Source organism: Scylla paramamosain, chromosome 19 (assembly GCF_035594125.1).
Source record: "Scylla paramamosain isolate STU-SP2022 chromosome 19, ASM3559412v1, whole genome shotgun sequence".
Classification (NCBI taxonomy): Eukaryota; Metazoa; Arthropoda; class Malacostraca; order Decapoda; family Portunidae; genus Scylla; species Scylla paramamosain.
Window position 1 is genome coordinate 10,826,142 of NC_087169.1, and position 27,280 is coordinate 10,853,421.

Sequence of the window (27,280 nt, forward strand, 5' to 3'; positions counted from 1 at the left end):
GCCTCCACCAACATCTTGGCGCAGAGAGACTTGTATGAGTACTGACTAGAAAGTGCGTTCTTATCCTACAACGTATTCAGTTTATCTACTGCAGTTCTTCATCATCATGACTCAGCTTCGGCCTGCTCATTCGCCGCATATATATATATATATATATATATATATATATATATATATATATATATATATATATATATATATATATATATATATATATATATATATATATATATATATATATATATATCACGATCCCGGTTATCTTTCCAAGAAGGTGGACGTTACACTGATCCCGAAAAGTTTTAAAGGTCTGGATTTTTAAAGGCCTCGAATACCTACCCGCTCCATCGAAATCGCCTGCTATTAACTCTCTCACAACCCTTACCTTGGCACAGCACGCCAGAAACCACCTCAATACCAGATTAATGTTGGGGATAGAAAACACAATTATTCTATATAATAATAGGACATATTAATAATAATGTTAGCTCACAAATAAATTGAGGTAGTACACATAATAAGGGAACAAATTTCTATCCTAGACCAACACAGAATAATTCTCACACTTAATTACAATAGATTCCCCTTCTACTCAGGCTCTTATATTGCCTCATTTATTGCTCATAGGTTATACACACTAATATATGACATTCCCGTCACTTCACAAAACACTAAAACCCTTTTACTCCTGCACAGTCCGCTGAAATATTTCCCCCAGCTGCGGGAATTTCCCTAGACGCCGTCACCGCGTCACTAAATAACAATTCCCGTATTTCACCTCTTCAAACCTCACAAGGCATCACCACCATCACCATAGATCACTTATATCACCATAACACCATTTCCAAAGACACCGATGACACCACAACACCACCCCCAAAGGCACCAAGGACGTCACAACATCACAATAGCCCCAATCACAAAACGGCTGCCGCTCACCCTGACGCTTCCCCGATAGCACTGCATAACCAACACCACTCACCAACCACATTTCAGCGGACAAGAGCTTTTGGTACCACAAAAGACTCACCAAACTGATCCTAGATATCTAGGTTATACTGCCACGTCACTAATACCTCCACACACACACTCCATCACCACACCACACCCGAAACTATCCCCTGAGAACGCCACCCTTTCAATCCCCTCAGGGCCTCTAGGCGCTCTGTCTCAGGAATTTACTGACTCCATACAAACCCTAAATGGTTATCTCCTCTCGCCTCAACACATTCCACCTCAAATACACCTTTTCCCTTACATATACATGCATATAAAGAACTTAAATTATGAAGAGGATAATACTACATGGTATAAAATGGTATAAAATGGTATAATACTACATGGTATAAAATAAGCCTTATACTAACTTTCAACTAAGAATAGACATGTTTGAAAGGAAGACGGAACACGGGGACACTAAGAAATCGTTTTTCTTTTTCAGGGTAAACTCTGCTAATAACGTGACATTTAGCGATGTCAGAGATCCGCAGATGTCAATGTATATGCGAATATCATTGGTACATATTTTGCAGATGCGGATATCAGTTTCAATCAAGTAGCGGATGCGGATCTAGATATCAGATTATGAGCCAACGGATGGAGATGCGGATGCAGATGTATTTATATTTATATATCTATATATTTATATTTGGTATAAAATCACTATATAGCACCAAGTACTACCAGATGGCCGCTGCGATAAGTGCTCAGAGATGCCAGTTCACATTTTTCAGTCTTATTTTTGTACAAATTAACACAATATAAAGTTAATCTTGTGAACTGTAAGAGGGAGAAGTCTCCACATACATAGACATGCACAATGTATGTATGAATTGTTTACACAACACACACACACACACACACACTCTCTCTCTCTCTCTCTCTCTCTCTCTCTCTCTCTCTCTCTCTCTCCTAGCCAGCCAGAATGCTTCCCTTCATACTTTGTTATTCATGCAATATTACATATAGTACAGGCAGTACAATTACACAGTGCATACATAATATTTTTACATATTTACGTGATACACACATAGTAACTATGTAAAATTCTCTACTTCCTTCTGCCTTTCCGTAAAACTCTTGACACATTAGGGTGTGTAAATTTCAAAGGAAATTAATGTATGGTATAATTTTAGTAGATAATTAAATAAACATGTATAAATTAATTTTCTTCAACATCGCAAGCTTTGTACTCTGTAATGTATAAAATATAATGTATTTACCACCTTCTCTGTGTGTGGTGCGGATGCAGATATTTAATTCATCACAAATGTGGATACGGATGTTTAATGCATCAGAACTACGGATGCGGATGCGGATGTTCAAACCTATGCGGATGTTCCGAGAATGTGGATGCAGATGCAGATATCCGATACATCTTTAATATATATATATATATATATATATATATATATATATATATATATATATATATATATATATATATATATATATATATATATATATATATATATATATATATATATATATATATATATATATATATATATATATATATATATATATATATATATATATATATATATATATATATATATATATATATATATATATATATTTATTTATTTATATATATATATATATATATATATATATATATATATATATATATATATATATATATATATATATATATATATATATGTATATATATATATTTGTTATATATATGTTATATATATAACAAGCGCCTCATTACTTCAAGGCCACACGAGAGTGCACAAAACTCTCCATTATTGGAGAGTTATCACCGCTCATCTTTTGGAGCTGGGTGGAAACAGCTTAACACTTAAATTTTGTTCTCAAACTTGCTTGCTCTCGCGTTTTTACCAAACGGAGTATGAAGACGTATAATAAGACCAACTCTTGGAAGAGGAAAGCTCAAAAATACTTATCCTCCAAATTTGTTATTTTTGGGGCGCACTAGTCGGCAATTTTCTTCTTTTTTTTTCATGTTCTTGCTGCTCTTAGTCAGTGCCCTCTTACAGAGAGAGAGAGAGAGAGAGAGAGAGAGAGAGAGAGAGAGAGAGAGAGAGAGAGAGAGAGAGAGAGAGAGAGAGAGAGAGAGAGAGAGAGAGAGAGAGAGAGAGAGAGAGAGAGAGAGAGAGAGAGAGAGAGAGAGAGAGAGAGAGAGAGAGAGAGAGAGAGAGAGAGAGAGAGAGAGAGAGAGAGAGAGAGAGAGAGAGAGAGAGAGAGAGAGAGAGAGAGAGAGAGAGAGAGAGAGAGAGAGTTCATTGTCATTGAAGAAGAAGAATAGTTATGTTGAAGTCTGTGTCAAATTGATACATGGATGGAGGAAAAGTGTCTTTGAAGCAATGAACTGTACCGCCGATGACACCACATGTATGTTCTGTACTTACATATTTATCTGCGCTACCGGTGACACCAGATTCACCGTCACGCTGTTGGTAATTTACCACAATGTACCGGGCTGGTCCACTGCTGACACCTCTTAGTAGTGTGCCCTCCATCCTGCCTCCCTCAGAATGGAGTATAAAAGGTGAACGTCTCGTAGCAATGAACGTTTATTTGGTGTAGGACGAATACAGAGTGTGCACGCTTCAGAGTCTAATCCTGCCCTCTCCATACTTCCTCTTGATGGGTATGTTAGTCTCTATTTACTTTAACATCTACGTCCACGTGGAGCTAACAGCGTCGAACATCAAAGGCGAGTGAAACAAAGACGGAAAAACTAACATGAGCACATATGATATTTCCAAAGGAGGAAAGGAAAGGAGTGTATGCGTAGGTGTTTCCCTGCAGGGCAGACACACCTGGTGATGGGAGGTAAGGTGCGATCCGTCACCTGATATAAAGTGTGACATTCCTCTGGCATGCAGGTAGTAGTAGTAATAGTGGTAGAAGTTTTATATATATATATATATATATATATATATATATATATATATATATATATATATATATATATATATATATATATATATATATATATATATATATATATATATATATATATATATATATATTACACACACACCCTTCACTCAAAATTCAAAATTACCATGGCAACTCGGAGTCCCCATATGGGGAGAGGACCACAAATGTCCCCAGGTCGGACTGCTCTTCTGATATCGACCCTAAGTGTCTGGACACCCCCCTCAACTTTTTCTTCATTAACTTCTGCAACATTCGCGGTCTTATATCTAATTTTCAATCTGCAGAACACCACCTCTCCTCTACTAAACCTCATCTTCTTTTCTTAACTGCCTCTTTTTTTTCTTCCCTCCTACTTTCCCTAGCCTCATTTTCAATCCAAAGCTGGAGCACATAGACACAGCATCCAGCTTTGGATTGAAAATGAGGATAGGAAAAGTAGGAGGGAACAGAAAAGAGGCTACTGTCAGTTGCCTCAGACACCTGTGTTTCGGTGAGGAAAAGAAGATGAGGTTTAGTAGAGGAGAGGTGGTTTTCTACAGATTGAAAATTAGATCTCAGACCGCGAATGTTACAGAAGTTAATGAAGAATAAAAGTTGAGGGGGATCTCAAGATATTTAGGGTCGATATCAGAAGAGCAGTCCAGCCTGGGGACATTTGTTGTCCTCTTCCCAGATGGGGACTCCGAGGCTGGTGAAGGAGTCGTCATGATAATTTTGAATTTTTGATTAAAGGGTGTGTGTGTAATTAGATGCTTGTAGTTTTGTGAGAAGGAAGAGAGTTGCCTTTAGAGGGAAGGCTATGATTTTCCCTTTGTATTGTGAGACACAAAGGGAAACGTTCAGTGAGGTCACAGCTGGGTTCAATGATAAGTTCACAGCATCCCCTGATCCAGTGCCTTAGACCTCACTGGGAGTAATTATCGTTTCGGCAGGTGCCTACTGCCTCCTCCTAGCAATGCTCCTAGAAAATACTGAGCATAAAATGCCAGTTAAGTAAAGATAAATTTAATTCTTGAATTAGTTGATAAGGTACAACTTTAAACTTTCCCAGAAATTGTTTTCCACCAAATACAGAAAAGGGAGGACTGGAAGACACTGAGTAGTGAGTGATCTAATTGCTTATAACTAGTTCCTTTCAATGCTTTCAATGCATCAAGGATAGTGAGAGTGAGGAATAGTGTCTGAAGGGAGGATCGATCTTCAAGCAACACTGAACTATTGTTTTCAGTGTTTCGGACAGATTCGCAACTCTCTTTTCTTTTTCTTCAAATGTGATTCCTCATCTTTATATCTCTGACGTCAGATGCACTGTTACGAAAACTACGGCCTACTAATACTTTTGTCTGCCGCTGGGGTAAGGGTCTTTTTTTTTTTATGAGCGACGTTGGTGTATGGCTGATAGGCTTTTTTTTTCTATTTATTTATTTATTTATTTTATTTATTTATTTAATTTTATTATTTATTTATTTTATTTTATTTTTTTTGCTGGTTCATTTCATCATCCTTTATCTGATCACAAAGGGCAGGAAATGCTGATTCCACATGCTCAGTGATGTAATAAAAGAAAAATTTATCTTTATATTTAGGTTAAAAGCAAGTTGTAAACCTATAAATGTCCATACTTTCAAGGCCTGCAAATCGCTTGTGAAGATCAGCTCTCATGGTTAGTTTCATAAACTTTATTACGTTAATAGTTTTCTCAGTAATATAACCTTCAGATCAGTTTAGATTTTTATTTTTCATTGAAATTATAACTATCATATCACTCATGGAAGAGAAAGAGTTATTTGGTCGTTTTGTGATGTCCTCATAAAGTGTTAAAGTCTTTCCAGATTCGGATAGTAACATCATTCTTTGTTACAGATTATTTTCCATCCTTGAACTGGTTGCAATATAACGACTTCTTTATTTTTTTTATCCTTTCCAACATATGCAAAACACTATTTCACCTTGTAGGAGGATCATGAATAACTTAGCAAAGGCTCATCCAGTCGATCCTGCATCTTCTTAGGCTCATTTTGAGCCATTGTTGAATGATGGACGTGAAGAGCAACTGAACGGAACTTGCGAATGATTTCAGTAATTTCTTTCTCCTAAGTTATTTCATTTTTGAAAACTTGTTGAATATTGTGATTTTATATAGGCTATATTGTCTTACATAATTTATTCTGAATACAAAATTATCTATAGTGTGTGTATATATATATATATATATATATATATATATATATATATATATATATATATATATATATATATATATATATATATATATATATATATATATATATATATATAATGTAATGCTCTGAACAAGCAAGTTAATGTAATATATATTTATTATTGCATTTTTTTTCAAACACCACAAAACTTAGCAACGTTTCCTCCGGGCGTTGTCACGTCTCCATGAGTGACCAAGTCAGGTCACACTGTCGGAGTAACCGTGTCAATCCATCTGTCACTACCTCGTAAGTCTCTCGCTACCGGCCACGATGGAAGCAGCCTTTCCCGCTCACTTTTGTCTCCTCCACAGCCAAGAAAAAAAGGCTTATAAATAAATATTTCTTGGAAGAAAATACCAGAGAGAGAGAGAGAGAGAGAGAGAGAGAGAGAGAGAGAGAGAGAGAGAGAGAGAGAGAGAGAGAGAGAGCCATGACTGTCAGGAGATTATTTTCTCAAATTTAATAATTCATACACAAGTATAGATCTCTTTAATAAAAATAAATTTGCATGAAATGTAAATTCTATATGCAGAGAGAGAGAGAAAGAGAGACAGAGAGAGAGAAAGGCGGGGCGGGACCAGGAGAAGGTGAGAGAGAGGTGGCGTACAGGGAGCGAGGTTATCACTGACCTTAGGCTCTAATCTGATGGTTTGCCCAGTACTAAGTTTGGCACGCCACAGGCCGGGAAATCCCTGGAAAGAGCAATGCCCAAGCGCCTAGGATAAAATGGTCAGATCATAGCACATTTTTTTTTTTTCTTCACGCAGCGAAATAGAGAACAGATAAGTGGGAAGGAGAAAGAATAGAAAGACAAAGAAGGGAGAGGGAGAAAGAGCGAGACGCTGGATCACTGCAGCGTCGGATCGAGAGAAGCACCGAGTTTTCTATGAAAAATTATATAAAATGGAAGTTGCCCTTCACTACTCAATTTATCCCACTCCCATTCTTGAGAGATAAAATTAATAGAAAAAATAGAAGAGCTGCTATTTCCCATAGTGTAATTAGTTTTCACTCAGCCCTCCACATAGCCCCTCAATTTTTTAAAAAACTTAAATGTTTAGATTGAATGAGAGAGCGACTTGTGAATGGAGTGCGTGGCGTGGTTGGAGGCGAGCTTTTCACCAAGTCCTCCACCCCCTCTCCCCTTCCCTCCACTCCCCAGTAACGTGATCTACCCCGAGCGCGTCCCCATAGCGGCGTGGGTGCCTTCGTTCAGTAGCGGTGGGCAGCAACCGATAACTTAAGTATTCAAGGAACCGGTTCCTTGGGCGAGTGCAACCGTCGAAACCGGTTCCGGAATCGGTTCCAGGGGGAATCGACGGAGAGCTGCTGGTGAATACCCGAATCTCGGAACCGCTAGCGCGCTGCTTGGTGGTTACCAGAGCGTAGCAGTTCCGGGATTCATCCACAATACTGGCGGGAGATGATCACCGAGTACCGACTCTCAGTCCCGAGAGACCGAGACTGGGATGGATAGTGAATGGGTGCACCGTTTAGTTGATGTTTACTCTTATCTCACTCATGATTTGTTCAATAATATACATGTTTGGGTTTATATCAACTTGCATATTCAGTGGGATGACTAGTGCGGAGGTGTTTCATGTTTAATATGATTCCATTGCATTTCAGCTTGTCTTTACAGATTTATGCATAAGATACATTTATATTATTCCACACTGGAACTAATCTAATTCGCTTCGATGTCGTTGTTTTGTTAAATTGACTAGGTTTAAGCGTGATAAATGTTCCTTTAACACCGCAAATTTAGATATAATCTCGATATGTGCAACTTTAACGCGCTGCTCTTGAAAAGTCCTTGGTGCCTGAAAAAAATAAATGTTCCCTTATATTTTGAGACAGGTAGGATTACAAAACAATCAACATATAAGATATTTCATATATCTACGCAGATAAGGTTTTTATTTTCTCACAGCCTCCCTTTTATTTGCCAGTCTTAACTCTTATGGCGCGTCACCGAAAGTTCACTATATATATATATATATATATATATATATATATATATATATATATATATATATATATATATATATATATATATATATATATATATATATATATATATATATATATATATATATATATATATATATATATATATATATATATATATATATATATATATATATATATATATATACATATACTTATATACATACATATATATATATATATATATATATATATATATATATATATTTATATATATATATATATATATATATATATATATATATATATATATATATATATATATATATATATATATATATATATATATATATATATATATATATATATATATATATATATATATATATATATATATATATATATATATATATATATATATATATATATATATATATATATATATATATATATATATATATATATATATATATATATATATATATATATATATATATATATATATATATATATATATATATATATATATATATATATATATATATATACACACGCAAACACACACACACACACACACACACACACACACACACACACACACACCCTATTTTATGACGTCATAGAGTATCTGCCAATCTAAGTACAAAAAAAGATTACGCTTATGGCAACACTAAATAGGTACCTCCTATTGGCTGACATGAAGGAAATATTTTCATATTATTCATGAAATTTCTTTGAATACTAGACACAGGAACACTTATTCATACTTGATTGTATTACACTATTTCGTTCATTGGTAGTTACCATTTCCAAGACTTCTAAAATAATGTTAATGATTACATATATATTTTAAACACTACTTATTGTCGTAACTCGTGCGTATCTACAATCAGTACTCGTTTGGAACCATTAAGGCGGAACCGGCTCCAAGACTCGGAACCAGTTCCTAGCGGAACCGTCGGAACCGGTTCCGGAACAGGTTCCCGCCCAGCCCTATTGTTCACCGGCAGGCTGGACACCACAGACGATAGACACAGCGTCGAGATAGAAGTCTGCCAAAACCGAATAGGGAGGGTATATTATTATTTTACACCTGAGGGTTGGATTACTGCCTTACGCATTATATTGAGTATTAGTTAGTCCCCCACAGGAGGCCAGTATTTGGACAGTTCTAATTACTTTTTTTAAGGCCGTGCCAGGGTCCTTGTACTTGACTACTCCTGCAGTTTGTATTGTCTGACTGTCCATCGTATTTGCGCCAGTATTCTGATGCGACCAGCTACTGTTCTCTCTTCCCCTTTCTGCCTATGTGCAGTGTCTTGTTGTGGGGTTTAGTGTGGGTCTAACTGTCATGAGGGATGTATGTTGGTTAAATGCTACTGCTCTCTGGCTCACAACTGCGACTAGAGCAGTCCAGAGGATTTTATTGTATTTGAGCTATGCTACAGTTGTCTACTTTCTTCCCGGATTTCCACCAATTTTGTGGCAGGTGGGAACCTTTCTTCTGGAAAATAAGCTTCTTTCTGGCCATAGAGTGTAATATTTCTGCTGGGCAGTTGGTGGTTTCGTTACTGTGGGCGGACTGTCCAGCGGGAAGTATTACCCTCGCCCAGTTTAGGTTATTTTCTCACATATTTTTGAAAGCATAGAGTAACGGATTCAGTGTTTGACATATTGACATAAGGGAAAAATTTCTTTTATGACCACTCCTTGCCTCAGCTAACAAAACGGCTGTTTGTTTTAAAGAAAGTGTTCCACTGAGGTAGTGAATATATATATATATATATATATATATATATATATATATATATATATATATATATATATATATATATATATATATATATATATATATATATATATATATATATATATATATATATATATATATATATATATATATATATATATATATATATATATATATATATATATATATATATATATATATATATATATATATATATATATATATATATATATATATATATATATATATATATATATATATATATATACTCCTATGAATTTCCGTGGATAACTCTGGACATCACAAACACCTGCCTCTACTCGGTCAGCTTCTACTAGCTATATCCCCTAGGCTAGTGCCGGGCAAATACATATTAGTTAGAAGTCATAATCCACTCAGCCTTTGTAGGTTGCTCACAATGATTTCTGAAAGATAATAGTCTCTAGTTCGCTGCTCGTAGTAACTGGAGAGCGAGGAGGGCCGTTGTGCATCACCCAGCCCTTCCTCTCTATGTACCTCCCTATCTTGCAGCAAAGTGGGGCAGTCTCAGGCTTCTGTTCGCACGAGGGGAAGACGTAATCTTGTAAGGACAGATTAAGGAGTTGGGATATATTTATATATAAGAGAGGGCGCTTATTAGTTAGTATGGTATATTAGCTAGCAGCAGCCACGCCCCTGTTGATTTAAGTAGGTAACACACCAGTCATAGGGATCTAACTGGGTGTGTGTTGCCAGTTTTCTTGTCTTGACAATGAGTCCCTTTGCTCGTCCTTGCCTGTTGTCTTGTGGTTGGCTTAGCGTCTTTTGTGTTGTCAAATGTGACTGGGATCCGGAGCTGTGTTGAGAGCTTTGGACCCAGAAGATCTATAGTTTCTTATGCCATACAGTAAAATCTACTCCTTCCCCTTTATCTTACCGTTTCTATGTGGTATATGCACATCTTCTGGGAGGTTGTAAAGATTGCTGGTTAGCAGAAAGAGATAATGTTCTGTGAATGTGGGAGGTTTTGCCTCGAGAGGGTGGTAGCTCACAGAACATTATAATTCCTATAGTTTTTTTTTGTCTCTTATTGTAGCTGTGCTTCCTAGAATATAGTATGCAATTCTTTCTCAGCAAGTTGAAGTTGTGTGGCAGTTGCAATAATCTCTTCTCCATCGGTGAGTGAAACAGGGTGGCCATCTCACATTTGTTAATCGTTAAAGGAGACCAGTAGAACCCTGTAAACGCATATATGGGTTCTGCACTAAGGTACACAGGAGGCAGTTTAGAGAAGGTGATTCAAGTTAGTGGCACCTGTGAGAGGGCCAATACCTGCAGTCATAACCGAAATTGGCGACGTTGCCAGGATTACTGGAAGGTTTGCAGCCATGTGAGCGAGACGGTTGCTTGTTGTTCGTTTCATTGTCCTTTGTGCTCCTGTACTCAGCTTACACCAAGCTGAGTAAGGAGGAAAAAGGCTGGAAAGGGAAAGGTTGGTAGTAGGAGTAGCCTCTGCCGTAAGTGGCAGTGTCCAGTTGACACAGTTTGGTGTCAGGACAGAGCCCCACAAATAGTGTCCATGGCTGTGTAAGCCCTAACCATAGTACTAGGATTTTTCCCAGACAGAGAGGATTTCTGAGGAGTTAAGATTCAAGTTGGAGATGAGGAGAATTGAGCTGGAAGCAGAGAAAAGGCGACTGAAAGCTAAAGAGAATAGTGAAGCCAGGACGTTTGAAGCCTAGAGGGAGGCCAAGAGGCCAGAAGCCGAGGAGAAGCCAAGATTACTTGAGGCTGAGAAGAAAGCGAAGATGTATGAGAGGAAAGAGGCCGAGAAGAATAGAATATTTGAATTGGAGAAGACTTAAACTGTGATTAATTCACCTTATGTTATGAGGAGAGGAGGAGTTAAGGAGGATACATTAGAAAGCCAGATGGTGAGAAGTTTGAATTTAATACCAGAGTTTGATGAGAAGGTATCTAAATAGTTCAGGAGATTGGAAAACGAGAGCTTAGAATTTCATTGGCCTGAGGAGAGATTGTTTGGCTTTGTTACTAAAATCTTGAAAGGCAAGGCTCTTGAGGTTTATGATAGAATATCAGTGGAAGATCTGGAGGATTATGAAGAGTTTAAGGCTGACACTCTGAGAGCATACAAGCTACAGTACAAGGCTTATAGGCTACAGTTCAGTGGAGGGAAGGAAAGTCCCGGTGAGTCTTACCTTGAGTGTGCTCGCTACCTTGAGGAGACGTTTGAGAAATGATTGCTAGAGAGCAGGCTGCTTCCTTCTGTGAGTTAGAGGAGTTCATGGTAATGGAGCAATTTGTTAATGTGGCCGAGAAGGAACTTGTACCGCTGCATCGAGAGATAAGGATTGAAACCTTAAAAGAGGCTGTGATGTGGGCACATGACCACGTATTGGCGCACCGCCCTGTGCCTCGCTGGATTAGTGAGACGTCTGGCGGGGCCGGTGACAGTTTGTCTGGAGGTGCGACAGACCCTACCATGTCAGGAAGTCCAAGTTATAGCAATGGCATTGGTAACAAGTCTGGGCGAGTAATCCCCGTTGGTAACAAGTCTCCACCTAGCCATCGATGGAAACAGACTGGTGGTATGTAGCAGAGCACTCCAGGTATAGCATGCAGCCAGTGTGTCATTATTGTAAGAATACTGGGCGCTTCAAAATATAATTGTCGTAAGATAGGGACAGCCACGGCTTCCAAGACCTCCCCGAAGCCGATGGCTTTGATTGTTTCTCATGGCCAGGACCAGGAGAGTGATGAGGTCTGGCCAGTATTTGATTGTGAGGGTAGAAAGGCAGGAAGTATTGCCCCCTCGTCTGTCGTGGATATCTCACCGTCCCCCTTGAGGTCTGGTTTGGACTGGTGCCGTCCATTTTTGTGTAGAGGCACTGTTGAGATTGCTGGGATTGAGTACTACAGTGTCACAGTTTTGAGAGACACCGCCACACAGCAGTCACTGTGCTGGAATGCTAATGAAAGGCCAATGAAAGGCCTCCAACAAGCCTGTATGGTGCCGGGGCATTGGCGCCGTGAGAGCTTTGCTACGGCGGAGGTGAGTCTTTGTGTGCCTGTTAGTGACCGCAGAGGCGCGGGTGGCACTAGCGGAAGACCTGCCAGTATCAGGTGTTGATTTCCTTTTAGTGAATGACCTGACAGGTGGGTGAGTGTTGGTGCAGAATTGTCACCTGGCGTGGATGCTGTATAGTGAACCCACCCGTCTTGATAGCTTGTACTACAACTGTCAGCGCACCCAAGGAGTGTCCTGCTTCTCAGGGAGGACGTGTCGCCCCTCTTCTTGGTAAGGCAGGAGTGGACGGCAAGAAAGTAGAGGGTAGGGCGTAGTTAGTATTGGGTGATCACAATATTTTGTACAGCCGGTGGAGAGAGGACAGGTTTGGAGCTCCATTTTGCTGTGCTATCCGCAGTTAAGGAGGTACGTAGCATGTAGCGCCCCAGTATTTGGCCGTTTTGGAGTCGGGTTAACTCGGAAGCAGTTGAGACGTTTTGGTGGCAGGGTGTGGCCATGTTTATTGACTGTAACCACGTTGGTCAGGTTGGCAAGCCTGATTACCTCTTGTCTGGGGCTGTAATAGGCACTACTTTGCATGAAAAAAAGAATAGATATAAGAGTAGAATTAGAAGGAAATTAGAGACGCGTTAGAGAATCTAACGCCAGTATTAGAAGAATTGTGCAAGAGGTGAACAGGACGTTGAATTGATAACAGCCAAGCTTAACTATAAATAGCCGGTTTGTTTTATGCCCATTCAGCTTTTTTTTTTTCTTTTTTTTTTTTTTTATGTAGGAAGGATACTGGCCAAGGGCAACAAAAATCTAATAAAAAAAAATGCCCACTGAAATGCTTACCTCCCATTGGGTGGAGATTAAAACGTCATTCATTTTGCTTGATATTATTGGCTATGGAAATCTATGACGTATGCCTCGACAACTCTCGGACAATCCTCAAGTCACTTTTAGCATTAGTAGCAGCCAGTCACCAAGATAGTACAGACGCACAACCCGTGTCGCTCTGACTTGCGTTACTCAAAGACTTAGACTCTGATCAAGACGGAAGAGTCTTAATAACTTTGCTTATATATAAACTTAGTAGTGTGATTGAGTAGTAAAGAAGTGCACTGTTGTTGAGCTGTAAAGACAATTTATATTTTCTAAATAAACTGCAACACGCCAGACTAACTTTGATAACCCACTTGCACAAGGATGTTGTGAATGATGATTATCGAGAAAGAAAATCGTCGTCTCCGATACCAAGCTACGCCCACCGACACATAGTCGCCACAGAGGCTAGAGACAGTGTGCACACAAACACGACGCACACAGTGGTGGCAACACAGGGCCCCTCTCCCCCATGTTATGTTGAGTATTGTTTCCCCTGGTGTGGGGATTGTGAGTGATGTTGGCAGTCCGATCCCTCTTTCCTGTGGGAGCTGTGATGTAGTTGACGTGGGCGTTACGGCGCAGTGTCGAGAGGTAGTGCTGAGAGAAGGAGCCTGTGATAATTTATTGCTTGTCGCTCGGCAAGTACCCTCAGTGTTGCTAGAGGCTACATTTTGCCAGGTTGTTGTTAAGTGTCAGGTGCCGCGCCCGAATAGTACAGTATGTGATGATAGTTGCCGTCCTTCTCGAAGCGACAAGGAGTCGGGTTTGACGCGAAATGATTTCACACGGGAGCAGTTGCTGGGACCATTAGAGGTTGCTCAGAGGAACATTGGCCGGGCTGTTGTTGAAGCCGGGTTTTTTTATGTTGTGATGGCCACGTGCGGGAGTTTGGCTCTGTGTGAGTATCCTGGAAAGGCGCAGCCGTCAGTTCGTTGGGATGACTTTTGTGTCGTCGGTTGATCAGTGGGCGGAATGGAAAGTGTATTATTGAATGGAAAGAAAGTATTATTGAGCCTGACATTGGGAAACAGGCTTGGTTGTGTCATACTCGATAAGTAAAATTTTGTTTAATTTAAGAGTGACCTCTTATTTTTACCGAGAAGGTGGCACTTTTACTTTATCAGTTTTATGGGTGTTACATGGCAGCTCCAAGGAGCCAGGAGCGGGCAAGCTGTAGTGAAGTGCAGGAGGAGGCAGTAGACACCTGAAGAAACGATAATTACTCCCAGTGAGGTCTAAAGCACTGTTCAGGGGGTGCTGTGAACTTATCATTAAACCCAGCTGTGACCTCACTGAACGTTTCCCTTTGTGTCTCACAACACAAGGGGGTAGTCACAGCCTGCCCTCTAAAGACAACTCTCTTCCTCCACACAAAACTACAAGCACCTAATAACACACACACCCTTCACTCAAAAAAATTTTAAAATCATGGCGACTCCTACACCAGCCTCGGAGTCCCCATCTGGGGAGGGGACCATAAATGTCCCCAGGTCGGACTGCCTTTCCGTCGACGACCCTAAGTGTCTTGACACCCCCCTCAACTTTTTCTTCATTAACTTCTGCAACATTCGCGGTCTAAGATGTAATTTTCAATCTGTAGAACACCACCTCTCCTCTTCTAAACCTCATCTTCTTTTCCTCACTGAAACTCAGGTGTCTGAGGCAACTGACAGTAGCCCCTTTTCTGTTCCCTCCTACTTTCTCTATCCTCATTTTCGATCCAAAGCTGGATGCTGCGTTTATGTGCGCAATGACTTAACCTGCTCTCGTGCCCACGCTCTTGAATCTTCCGAGTTTTCCACTATCTGGCTACGACTACAGAGTCATTCTCATATTAATTTTATCTGTGCTGTATACCTCTCTCCTAACTCCTCTGACTATAAGAAATTCTTTGACTACTTAACTTCCAAAGTGGAGCACATTCTGACCCTCTTCCCTTTTGCAGAGATCTCCATTCTTGGAGACTTCAATGTTCACCACCAGCTTTGGCTTTCCTCTCCCTTCACTGACCATCCTGGTGAACTAGCCTACAACTTTGCTATCCTCCATGACCTAGAGCAATTGGTGCAACACCCTACTCGTATTCCTGACCGTCTTGGAGATACGCCCAACATTCTTGACCTTTTCCTGACCTCTAATCCTTCTGCTTATGCTGTCACCCTTTCTTCTCCGTTGGGCTCCTCCGATCACAATCTCATATCTTTATCTTGTCCTATCACTCCAATCCCTCCTCAGGATCCCCCTAAGCGAAGGTGCCTCTGGCGTTTTGCCTCTGCTAGTTGGGGGGACCTGAGGCGGTATTTTGCTGATTTTCCTTGGAATGACTACTGCTTCCGTGTCAGAGACCCGTCTTTGTGTGCTGAGCGCATAACAGAGGTGATAGTGTCTGACATGGAGGCGTACATTCCTCACTCTTTTTCTCGTCCTAAACCTTCTAAACCTTGGTTTAACACAGCTTGTTCTCGTGCTATACATGATAGAGAGGTGGCCCACAAAAGGTACTTAAGCCTTCCTTCACCAGAATCTCATGCACTTTATATTTCTGCCCGGAACCATGCCAAGTCTGTTCTCCAACTAGCCAAAAACTCCTTCATTAACAGAAAATGTCAAAACCTTTCAAGATCTAACTCCCCTCGTGATTTCTGGCATCTAGCCAAAAATATCTCCAATAACTTTGCTTCTTCTTCTTTCCCTCCTCTACTTCAACCAGATGGCACCACTGCTATCACATCTATTTCTAAAGCTGAACTCTTTGCTCAAACCTTTGCTAAAAACTCTACCTTGGACGATTCTGGGCTTGTTCCTCCCTCTCCTCCACCCTCTGACTACTTCATGCCACGTATTAAAATTCTTCGTAATGATGTTTTCCATGCCCTCGCTGGCCTAAACCCTCGGAAGGCTTATGGACCTGATGGGGTCCCTCCTATTGTTCTCCGAAACTGTGCCTCCGTGCTTGCACCTTGCCTAGTCAAACTCTTTCAGCTCTGTCTGTCAACATCTACCTTTCCTTCTTGCTGGAAGTTTGCCTACATTCAACCTGTTCCTAAAAAGGGTGACCGCTCTAATCCCTCAAACTACCGTCCTATTGCTTTAATTTACTGCTTATCTAAAGTTTTTGAATCTATCCTCAACAGGAAGATTCTTAAATATCTATCACTTCACAACCTTCTATCTGATCGCCAGTATGGGTTCCGTCAAGGCCGCTCTACTGGTGATCTTCTGGCTTTCCTTACTGAGTCTTGGTCATCCTCTTTTAGAGATTTTGGTGAAACTTTTGCTGTTGCCTTTGACATATCAAAAGCTTTTGATAGAGTCTGGCACAAAGCTTTGATTTCCAAACTACCCTCCTACGGTTTCTATCCTTCTCTCTGTAACTTCATCTCAAGTTTCCTTTCTGACCGTTCTATTGCTGCTGTGGTAGACGGTCACTGTTCTTCTCCTAAATCTATTAACAGTGGTGTTCCTCAGGGTTCTGTCCTGTCACCCACTTTCTTCTTATTATTCATTAATGATCTTCTAAACCAAACTTCTTGTCCTATCCACTCCTATGCTGATGATACCACCCTGCACTTTTCCACGTCTTTTCATAGACGTCCAACCCTTCAGGAGGTAAACATATCACGCAGGGAAGCCACAGAACGCCTGACTTCTGATCTTTCTAAAATTTCTGATTGGGGCAGAGCAAACTTGGTATTGTTCAATGCCTCAAAAACTCAATTCCTCCATCTATCAACTCGACACAATCTTCCAGACAACTATCCCCTCTTCTTCAATGACACTCAACTGTCCCCCTCTTCTACACTGAACATCCTCGGTCTGTCCTTTACTTATAATCTGAACTGGAAACTTCACATCTCATCTCTAGCTAAAACGGCTTCTATGAAGTTAGGTGTTCTGAGACGTCTCCGCCAGTTTTTCTCACCCCCCCAGCTGCTAACTCTGTACAAGGGCCTTATCCGTCCATGTATGGAGTATGCTTCACATGTCTGGGGGGGTTCCACTCATACTGCTGTTCTAGACAGGGTGGAATCAAAAGCTTTTCGTCTCATCAACTCCTCTCCTCTAACTGACTGTCTTCAGCCTCTCTCTCACCGCCGCAATGTTGCATCTCTAGCTGTCTTCTACCGCTATTTTCATGCTAACTGCTCTCTAGTATCCTAGCACTAATAACATGATTACTGAGTCCGTTCCACTCATCTACCACTCTATTTGAGAACCAATTTTTTTTCTATCTCCTTCCTAAACCTAAATTTTTCAAGCTTGAACCCGTTATTTCTTGTTCTACCCTGGTTGCTGATACTAAGAAATTTTTGCCTACATCCCTCTTGTTGTAACCTTTATACCACTTAAAGACTTTATCAGGTCCCCTCTTAACCTACGTCTTTCTAAAGAATGTAAATTTAACAACTTCAATCTCGCCTTGTAAGGAATACTCCTCATCCCCTGTATCCTTTTAGTCATTATCCTCTGTATTGATTCTAATAGACCTATATCTTTCCTGTAATGTGGGGACCAGAACTGCACAACGTAATCTAGATGAGGTCTGACCAGCGCCAAGTATAACTTTAATATTACTTCCGGCCTTCTACTTTTAACACTCCTAAAAATTAATCCTAGTACCCTATTTGCCTTGTTTCTGGCTTCTATGCATTGTTTCCCTAGACGGAGTTCAGAGCTAACTATAACTCCTAGACCTTTCTCGTACCCTTTACCTACCAGAGTTTGGTTGTACCTACTTTGTACTGTGTACTGTGTACTGTGTACTGTGTACTGTGTACCGTGTACCTACTGTGTGGGTTTTCTCTACCTACGCTAAGAACTTTGCATTTATTGAAATTAAATTGCATTTGCAATCTATCCGTCCATTCATTCATTCTATCTAAATCTGCCTGCAAGGCGATGGCATCCGATTCTGACCTAATTAATCTACCTATCTTTGTGTCATCCGCAAATTTACTAACATCACTACTAATTCCACTATCCAAGTCATTGATATATATTAGAAATAACAATGGCCCTAATGCTGATCCTTGTGGCACCCCACTAATTACATGACCCCACTCAGAACTCGAGCCGTTTATTACAACTCATTGTCACCTGTCACTAAGCCATGACCCTATCCAGCCTAACACCTTCCCATCCATCCCGTGTGCCCTAACCTTTCTCAGGGGCCTTTGATGGGGTACCTTGTCAAATGCTTTACTAAAGTTCAGATATAAGATATCATAACTATCACCATTATCTACTGCCTCGTACACTTTACTGTAAAAACTTAACAAGTTTGTCAGACAAGACTTCCCCTTCGTGAAGCCATGCTGTGACTGATTTATCAAGTTATATTTGTCTAAATGTTCCCTAATGTTCCGCGCTGTTATTGACTAATATTTTACCTACAACTGAAGTTAAGCTGACAGGTCTATAGTTAGATGCTAAAGTTTTATCTCCTTTCTTAAAGATGGGTACTACATTAGCCTGCCTCCACATTACTGGTACCTCACCCGACTCCAGTGATTTCCTAAAGACAGAAACTAACGGCTCACTAATAATCTATTTGCATTCCTTAAGTACTCTGGGATATGTTTTATCTGGTTCTGGTGTCTTGAACTTTTTTACTTTTTTTAGCTTATCTCTCTCCTATTCCACCGTCTCCCTGGTTATGGAAATATCTGTCAACTTCTCATTCTCATCTGCTCTAAACACCTGTTCACTATCTGGCATATCCTGCATATTTTCCCGGGTGAACACAGTTAAAAAATACTAATTCAGAAGTTTACTAATCACCTCCCCAGAACTAACCAGCTCCCCCATCTGCTGCCTTTAATGGACCTATAGTATCCTTATTCTTCGTTCTGTATACGTGATAAAATCCCTTGGGGTCCGTCTTCGTCTGGCTGGCTACCTTTAATTCATAATTGCCCTTAGCTTTCCTCGTTAACTTCCTGACTGTTCTAACTAATTCATTATATTGTGACCTTAAAACTTCTTCACCTGCCCTTAATCTCTTATATATACTTCTCTTACGCTCTATATAATGCTTTAACCTAGTAGTCATCCATTTAGGGTAATTTTTCTGTGATTTTATTGCCCTATACGGGTATTTGCTAACTGACCTGTATGAACTTTACTAAATATTTATACAATTCATCTACATTTACCTCACCTAATCCTCTCATCTTGGCCCCTACCATCCTTTCCACTCCCTCATCTACTCGCCTCGACCTCACCTCTCTCATTTCAGCATGACCTTACATTCCAACATACACCTACCTCCCTCTTCCTCTTTCCTCCGTCCCTTCCGGACACATCTTCCCTTCTCTTGTCCTACACCCTCACGCCTCACCTCACCTCTCTCATCCTGCCTTATTTCTCTGAACTCCGTCCCTGACCTGACCTCACCCTGCATCCATTGCCAGTCCTCTCCTTGGAGTACCTTTTTAATTCCTCAAAATCTGCTCTTCTAAAGTCAGGTATTTTACTAGTGTTTTTGCTTCTAAAAGTTTCTTCCCATTCTAAATTGTACCTAATTTCCCTATGGTCACTGTTACCTAGCTGTCCTCCAACATCTACCTGCGTGACCGTTGCCAGTCCGCTCTTTGGAGGTACCTTTTTAATTCTTCAAAATCTGCTCTTCTAAAGTAAGGTATTTTACTAGTGTTTTTGCTTCTAAAAGTTTCTTCCCATTCTAAATTGTACCTAATTTCCCTATGGTCACTGTTACCTAGCTGTCCTCCAACATCTACGTGCGTGACTGCTTCCTCCCTGTTAGTAAGAATTAAATCTCGAATATGATTCTCCTTTGTGGGTTCTACGACTACTTGTTTTAAGAAATTATCCTGAATTACCTTAAGAAATTCCTCTGCTTCCTTGTTACCCACCATCAGACTCCAGTCGATATTCCTAAAATTAAAATCTCCTACCACACACACCTGACTGTAACTGCCTGCTCTATTTAATTCCTGCCACAGTGAGGTGTTAATTTCCTTTGTACTGGTCGGTGGTCTGTAAACTACCTCTAGTACTACTGACTGCGATCCTTCCTTAATATCTACCCATATCGACTATGCTTTGTTATCTGTTCGAATTCTACTGTTAAATACAACACTGTAATGTGTCCCTAGCGTATTACGCGATGCTTCCTCCTCTCCTATTTTCCCTATCTTTAAGGAACAATGTATAACCATCTATCTTAACCTCTGGATTAAATACTTTTCCTGACATATCTAACCAAGTTTCAGTTAAAACAACAATATAAAATTTCTCTACTCTTAGCAAGTCTATTTTATTCAGAATATTTCTACAGTTTCTGTAGTAAACACTTAAGCTATTTCTCACTTTCCCTGAGCTAGCTACCTTTCTAGATTTAACGATTTGCCCCTCGCCTTCTCCTCACAACCCCTTCTTCCCTCCCGACTAGCGAAAAAAGCGCTGGAGTGCAGTTACCTCCCGTTCGAGTGTTTCGGCCAAAACACAAACACCTTGGCGTGATAAATGCACTCCATCTCTGGCGTACAAGATGTCCCTACCATAGAAAAGGTCCCAGTTGTCGATGAACGTCCATCCATTACCTTTACAATGATTCGCTAGCCTGCGATTCACTGTAATAGCCCTGGACAGCCACTCAGCACCAACTCTCCTCCTCGGCAAGACACCACATACCACGGGGATCCCTCCCTTGTCCCTAATCCTGTCCAAAGCCTGTCGAGTTATAGAGGTTTGACTGGATGTATGGTGCCAGTTACCTCGTAGTGACAAAAAGTCCCTTTGCTCGCCCTTGTTTGTTGTTTTGTGTTTGCTTTATCATCTTTTGTGCTGTCAAATGCGACTGGGATCCGGAATTGTGTTGAGAGCTTTGGATCCAGAGGAAAACTCTCTGCTGTACTGTAAAGTCTACTCTCTTCCCGGCCCTTAACGTTTTTGGGTGGTATATGCCCGTCTTCTGAAGAGTTGTAAAGGTTATCTGTTAGCAGAAAGAGATAATGTTCTGTGACTGTGGGAGTTTTTGCCCCGAGAGGTAGCTCACAGAACATTATAATCCCCATAGTTGTTTGCATATCTAGGCACGATAATAAAAAAAAAAAACATCACGATAACCGATAGATCGATAACAGTAACCTGATCGGCGATAACCATTAAACAATAATAGACGAAGACTTTATCGCCTGATAACCGATAACCGATAAATCGACAAAGTCGATAAATCCAAATCTTTATTTTTTAACTTTGTCATAGAAAACTTAGAAAAATCTTAGAAAAATTCAAATCCAAAGTTCATCCTGTCTCTTCACTAATAAAAAGTACTGTTTTAAATTAAATCACTCCATTTTATTTATTCATTTTATTTTATCAATTATTGCTAGCTTGGAAACAAAAGTACCAGCGATACCGATGAATTGATAACGCAGAAGAAATTAATATCGGATAACCGATAATTTGATATCGTTATCATTAATTTATCGTGATAACGCCCACCTATGGTTGTTTGTCCCTTGTTGTAGCTGTGCCTCCTAGAATGTTTGTCTGCGGTTCTCTCCCAGCAAGATGAAATTATGTGGCAGTTGCAATACTACCTTCCTTGTCAGTGGATGAAACAGGGTGGTGATCTCACATTTGTTTATCGTTACAGGAGACCAGTAGGACCATGTAAACGCGGTAGTTTAGGGAAGCTGAACCAAGTTAGTGGCAGCTTTGAGAGGAAAAACTTATGGTCATAACATTATATATATATATATATATATATATATATATATATATATATATATATATATATATATATATATATATATATATATATATATATATATATATATATATATATATATATATATATATATATATATATATATATATATATATATATATATATATATATATATATATATATATATATATTGAAATTTCTCACACTATGGCTATGTTTAGTTTGAGAATGAGATGGGCTTTATGTGGTCTACCTCTTTTTTCCATGTGTTACTGCCATGGACGCGCGTGCGCCCCCGGGCTCGGTGATCAAATTTTAAAAATAGAAAGTGAAAGAAGACGACCAAGAACAATGTTTTTAGGTGAAAAAGTTTTATAGAAGTAGTAAAAAATCAAGATGAAATAAAAGATCATTTTCATTATTGAGGCCTCATCAGAACCGCAGTAGAATACACAGTGATTGTTTAGGGTGGGAGCAGTGTGAACACTTTTTTTTTTTTTTAGGTATATGTAAGTATTGAATATATTCCAGTTCTATTTATGGGATGGGCAAGGGAACAAGTACTCTGTAAAGCAGGGGAACCAAGAGTTTAGCGTGGATTCCGAACCGCGGGATAGTATGAGCAGCCAAGCGGAATGGAGCGCATTATTGGAGGTGGAAAAGTTTTATAGCAGCAGTAAATATCAAGAGTATCTATAGAACAAAAGTGTCATTTTCATTATTGTGGCTTCATCCAAACCGCGGTAGAGTAGTTACACATACACAGTTACTGTTTAGGGAAGGAGTAGTGCGAATGGCTTTTATTTCGCTATACGTATGTGTATGTATTGAATATATTCTAATTTGTGTATCACTATTCAATACAAAAATATTCAACAACAAACTTATTTATTTAAACAAATTTAACCCATATGACTGGTGTTATGGCGCCTTCCTTTTTTATTTTTTTTTATTTATTTATTTATCTTTTTTTATCAATCAAATCCAGCACCAAATCTATATTGCATATTTCCACCCAGGTGGCGAGTCGGTAGCCGTCTTCTGGTCTTTCTCTGCAACCAACATTTAATCAAACTCGCTCTCAGCAAACAAGAATTCACAAACAGGCCGGATTTCTCCACCTTTTTAATCTACAGCCGAGGGAGTTTTCAAGGTAACAACAAGATTAATATTCTCTTACTCCTAAAAATAATGACCAGTTATTGTTAGGTAAAAATATCGTGCCCAGGGCATTCCTGCCTGCGTTTTTTTTTTTCTTTGTCTCTTTCCTCAATAATTCTTGTCCTTTGCTTTCATCACTGAAATCTTGACTAATTAAACCATTCAGGCCCTTCAAAAACTCAGCTTGTATTTACATAACGTGTAAGTTTTGTTAGTGAGTGTAGAGGTGTTTGTTTATTAATTAATTAATTTATTAATTTATTTCGAAACATGCATTTCTTTAGTTCTTACGCAAGAATAGATTTACGGGATGATTTTAGTGACTGATTATTTATCTGGTTATTCAAATGAAGTAATTTAACAAAGCAATCACTTTTATTAAACTTAGTAGCATATGTTAATTTCTTTTAATTATGGACAATATCCAGCTCTTAAACAAATCTCATTGAATGTGATTGCTAATTCAGAATCTTATATTCTATTTAGAATGTCTTGTTTTTATTTTGCACGATCTTGTTGCGGTCCTAAATTTTTAAGACTGGCACTTGTGGGTTCAAGGAAATGCGTTTAAATTTTTATTAACTTTACTTATATTTACACTCGCGCGATGATACGACTTCCGACCGCTATACACAGCATCCTAACACACACACACACACACACATACGAAAAAGAGAGAAAGAAAAAGAAAAATAAATAAATAATATAAAATAAATATAAATAAATAAATACAAAATAAAATAAATAAAAATAAATAAAACAAGAGATAAATAAAAATGAACAAAAAAATGAAATAAATAAAGATAGGACTAAATCAAATCAAATAAAATACATAAGAAATAAATAAGAAAAGGAATAATCTCTCAAGGTTTTTTTTTTTTTTTAATATTTCGAAACACTTCACATTACATCATCGATTCGAATTATTTCACGTAATGAACAGTCAATGATCAAACACATCCTACACAGACACCGCGATGTTCAATAAGAAAACACTTCCTATACATACCCAATCCCTCTCTGTCAATATATAACATCAGGACTACATTACAACTGTTGGGCTATACTTACTGGTACTGTGATAGGCGGCTTGCCTATCTTGACCCTCTCTGGTCTGACAACTCAATATATCTTGTCTCTGTCTCTTGTCTACTTCCTACACTTCATAATATTCATCGTGATCCATAGTCCAAACATACTTACTGGCACTGGCAGAATCTTTATCAAGTGTTTCCTCTTTTCGAGCTTCATCCTTGAGTTTAATGTATCCTTGCTGATATTACCATATTTGAAGGATTCACATACGTAACACCGATCTTTCCGGGGGATGAAGACAGATAAGTTTTCCTCATTGAATTTATTAGTGAAGTAAGAAATTTCCACAGATCTTACTCCACCTTTCTCAGCTTCCATTTTGCATTCCCGATGAAGGTTCGCAATTGTGGTCCCAGGATACAAAAAAATGTTTCTCTTGTACGTTAGCATGCTCCTGCAATAATGTGAGCCCACAGTAAACAGGCGCTTCAACCAGGCTCTGCGAAATTAATTTTCGGCAGTCCTGGGAATAATGCCTAAGTCACCTTGTGATTTAGGCAAGATGTTTGCTCTCAGTTCTCGCCCACTCTTACTCAACAAATGACTTAGGAAAGTATATCAGAAGGTGCGCCACATTCGGAAGAACTGATTTAGGTAAAAATCAAGAAATCACCAAAAAATAAATAAATCAATAAATAAATAAATAAATAAATAAAAAATACTTAGGCAGTTATTTTAATAAGTTGACGGTATTATATTATTTATATATTATATCATTTATATGCTTTGAAAAATAGTCCGACAGTGTAAGGATTAAGACTATTACCCTTTCTACCTCTACCCTATCAAAGAAGCCTTTCAAGCGAATCTTATCATCCCAATACATTTCTAATCGGTGACGGCAATCCTTAGGCATTCCTTTAAGAATTTTATCTCTTAAGAGTTTTTCTCTATTAGGAACTACATCTGCAGCATCTGCAATTTCCAACAAGGCCAGCTTATATTTCATCTAAGTGCTAAATTCAACCAACTCCTCACTACAATGATAGTTTAACTCATATAGAATTTAAGATCTTCCGATAGCTTTAGTCCGTGAGTTCTTTAGTGCTTTAAATTCCTCTCAGGACAATAATTGTCTTTTAGCTAAGATGCTCTTTGTAAACTGTTATTTGAGCATCAGCTCTGGTTAAAGACATTCTATGTGGTTCTTCTGTGGCTCTATAGCATTCTGAGTACAATTTTCAATCTGTGAAAAAATAAATTACTAGCATGCTTTCTCCTTGTACTACCTGGAGATGTCTATGCTCAACTACAGGTATGTCACGAAGTTTCATGAAAGCTTTGGGTGTTAGCGGAGGTTGGTTTAACATTAACTCACGCATTATGTCCTGGACACAGTCTTTCAGACTGTCCACTTCCCTCTCTAGTTCTCTTATCTTCGTTTTGTCCTTCTGTCCTACGGACAGTGGCTTCTCCTTTGTGTCTGCTTCCTGTATGTCAAAATCTATAATTCATCTAGCATTTATGTTTGTTTCTTTCTTTGTGTGTGTGTGTGTGTGTGTGTGTGTGTGTGTGTGTGTGTGTGTGTGTGTGTGTGTGTGTGTGTGTGTGTGTGTGTGTGTGTGTGTGTGTGTGTGTGTGTGTGTGTGTTTGCGTGTGTGTTGGTCCAATTTTAGTGTTCTGCATTTTTCTGCGGGATGTTTTCTGTAAGTTAGTAAAAAAAAAAAAATTAATTAATTAATGCACAACTAGAAAATAACTTGAAATAAAGCTGCAGTCAAAAATGTTATTACATCCTAAACTAAATCAATTCTAGCCAATGTATGTGGCTTCGTCTGCGAAATCAAGGAATAACTTCTTAATAAATCACAAAAAACTGCCACAAAAATATTTACGTTTTTACTGGTCACATATATATATATATATATATATATATATATATATATATATATATATATATATATATATATATATATATATATATATATATATATATATATATATATATATATGCTAGCTGTTATTTACAGGGTGTTGTCAACACATGCCGGCCACCAACTGACCATTCCAGCCTGCACTGGGTGTCTGGAGTGAGGTTCTTGGATAACAGAGTGCACGTCCTTCCGTTCTGGGTGTCAGAACCAGAGAGGATGAAGATCGCTTGGATCGTGATTCAGAGTTGTGAATTTCACTCCGCGCCCGCCTGGCGACTGCTGTTTGGCCACGAATTTTATCCGCACTCTTTAGTCCTCGGGAATCCATCCTGTTCCCTCCATCCTGTTTCCATCCTGTTCTTCCATTTCCTATACGTTACTAATATCGTCCTCTATCTCGGTTTGATGTTACTATTGCACAACTAGTATAAAACTAGTATAAAACCCACTCTCTTATGAATAAAAACCTTGATGCAATAGGCTGATAAAGGATTCACAGCATGGTTTCACGAAGGGAAGTTATGTCTCATGAACTTGTTGTGTGTTTATGTTTATGAGCCAAAACAAATAATGAAGAAACTCGTGTCATAATACGTAGATAACCTGCGTTTTGAAACTCCGTATTACTAATTACGAAGAAGCAAACCCCACAATCGTGTTTGGTTTTACTAACTCACTGTCGCGTTCGTCAAACACCGGATGCAAGCCCCAATT

The 27,280-nt window shown here is 38.9% G+C and overlaps 1 protein-coding gene across 3 annotated transcripts in view; it reads left to right on the top strand.

The window, feature by feature from the left end:
* LOC135109626 (cytochrome P450 2L1-like) overlaps nucleotides 1-27,280 on the top strand; it is a 126,793-nt gene that overhangs the window by 3,251 nt on the left and 96,262 nt on the right. For all 3 annotated transcript variants that reach the window (XM_064021060.1, XM_064021061.1, XM_064021062.1), the window contains exon 3: nucleotides 23,456-23,589. In XM_064021060.1, coding sequence (XP_063877130.1) covers nucleotides 23,456-23,589 — 134 coding nt within the window. The remainder of the gene's footprint in view (nucleotides 1-23,455; nucleotides 23,590-27,280) is intronic.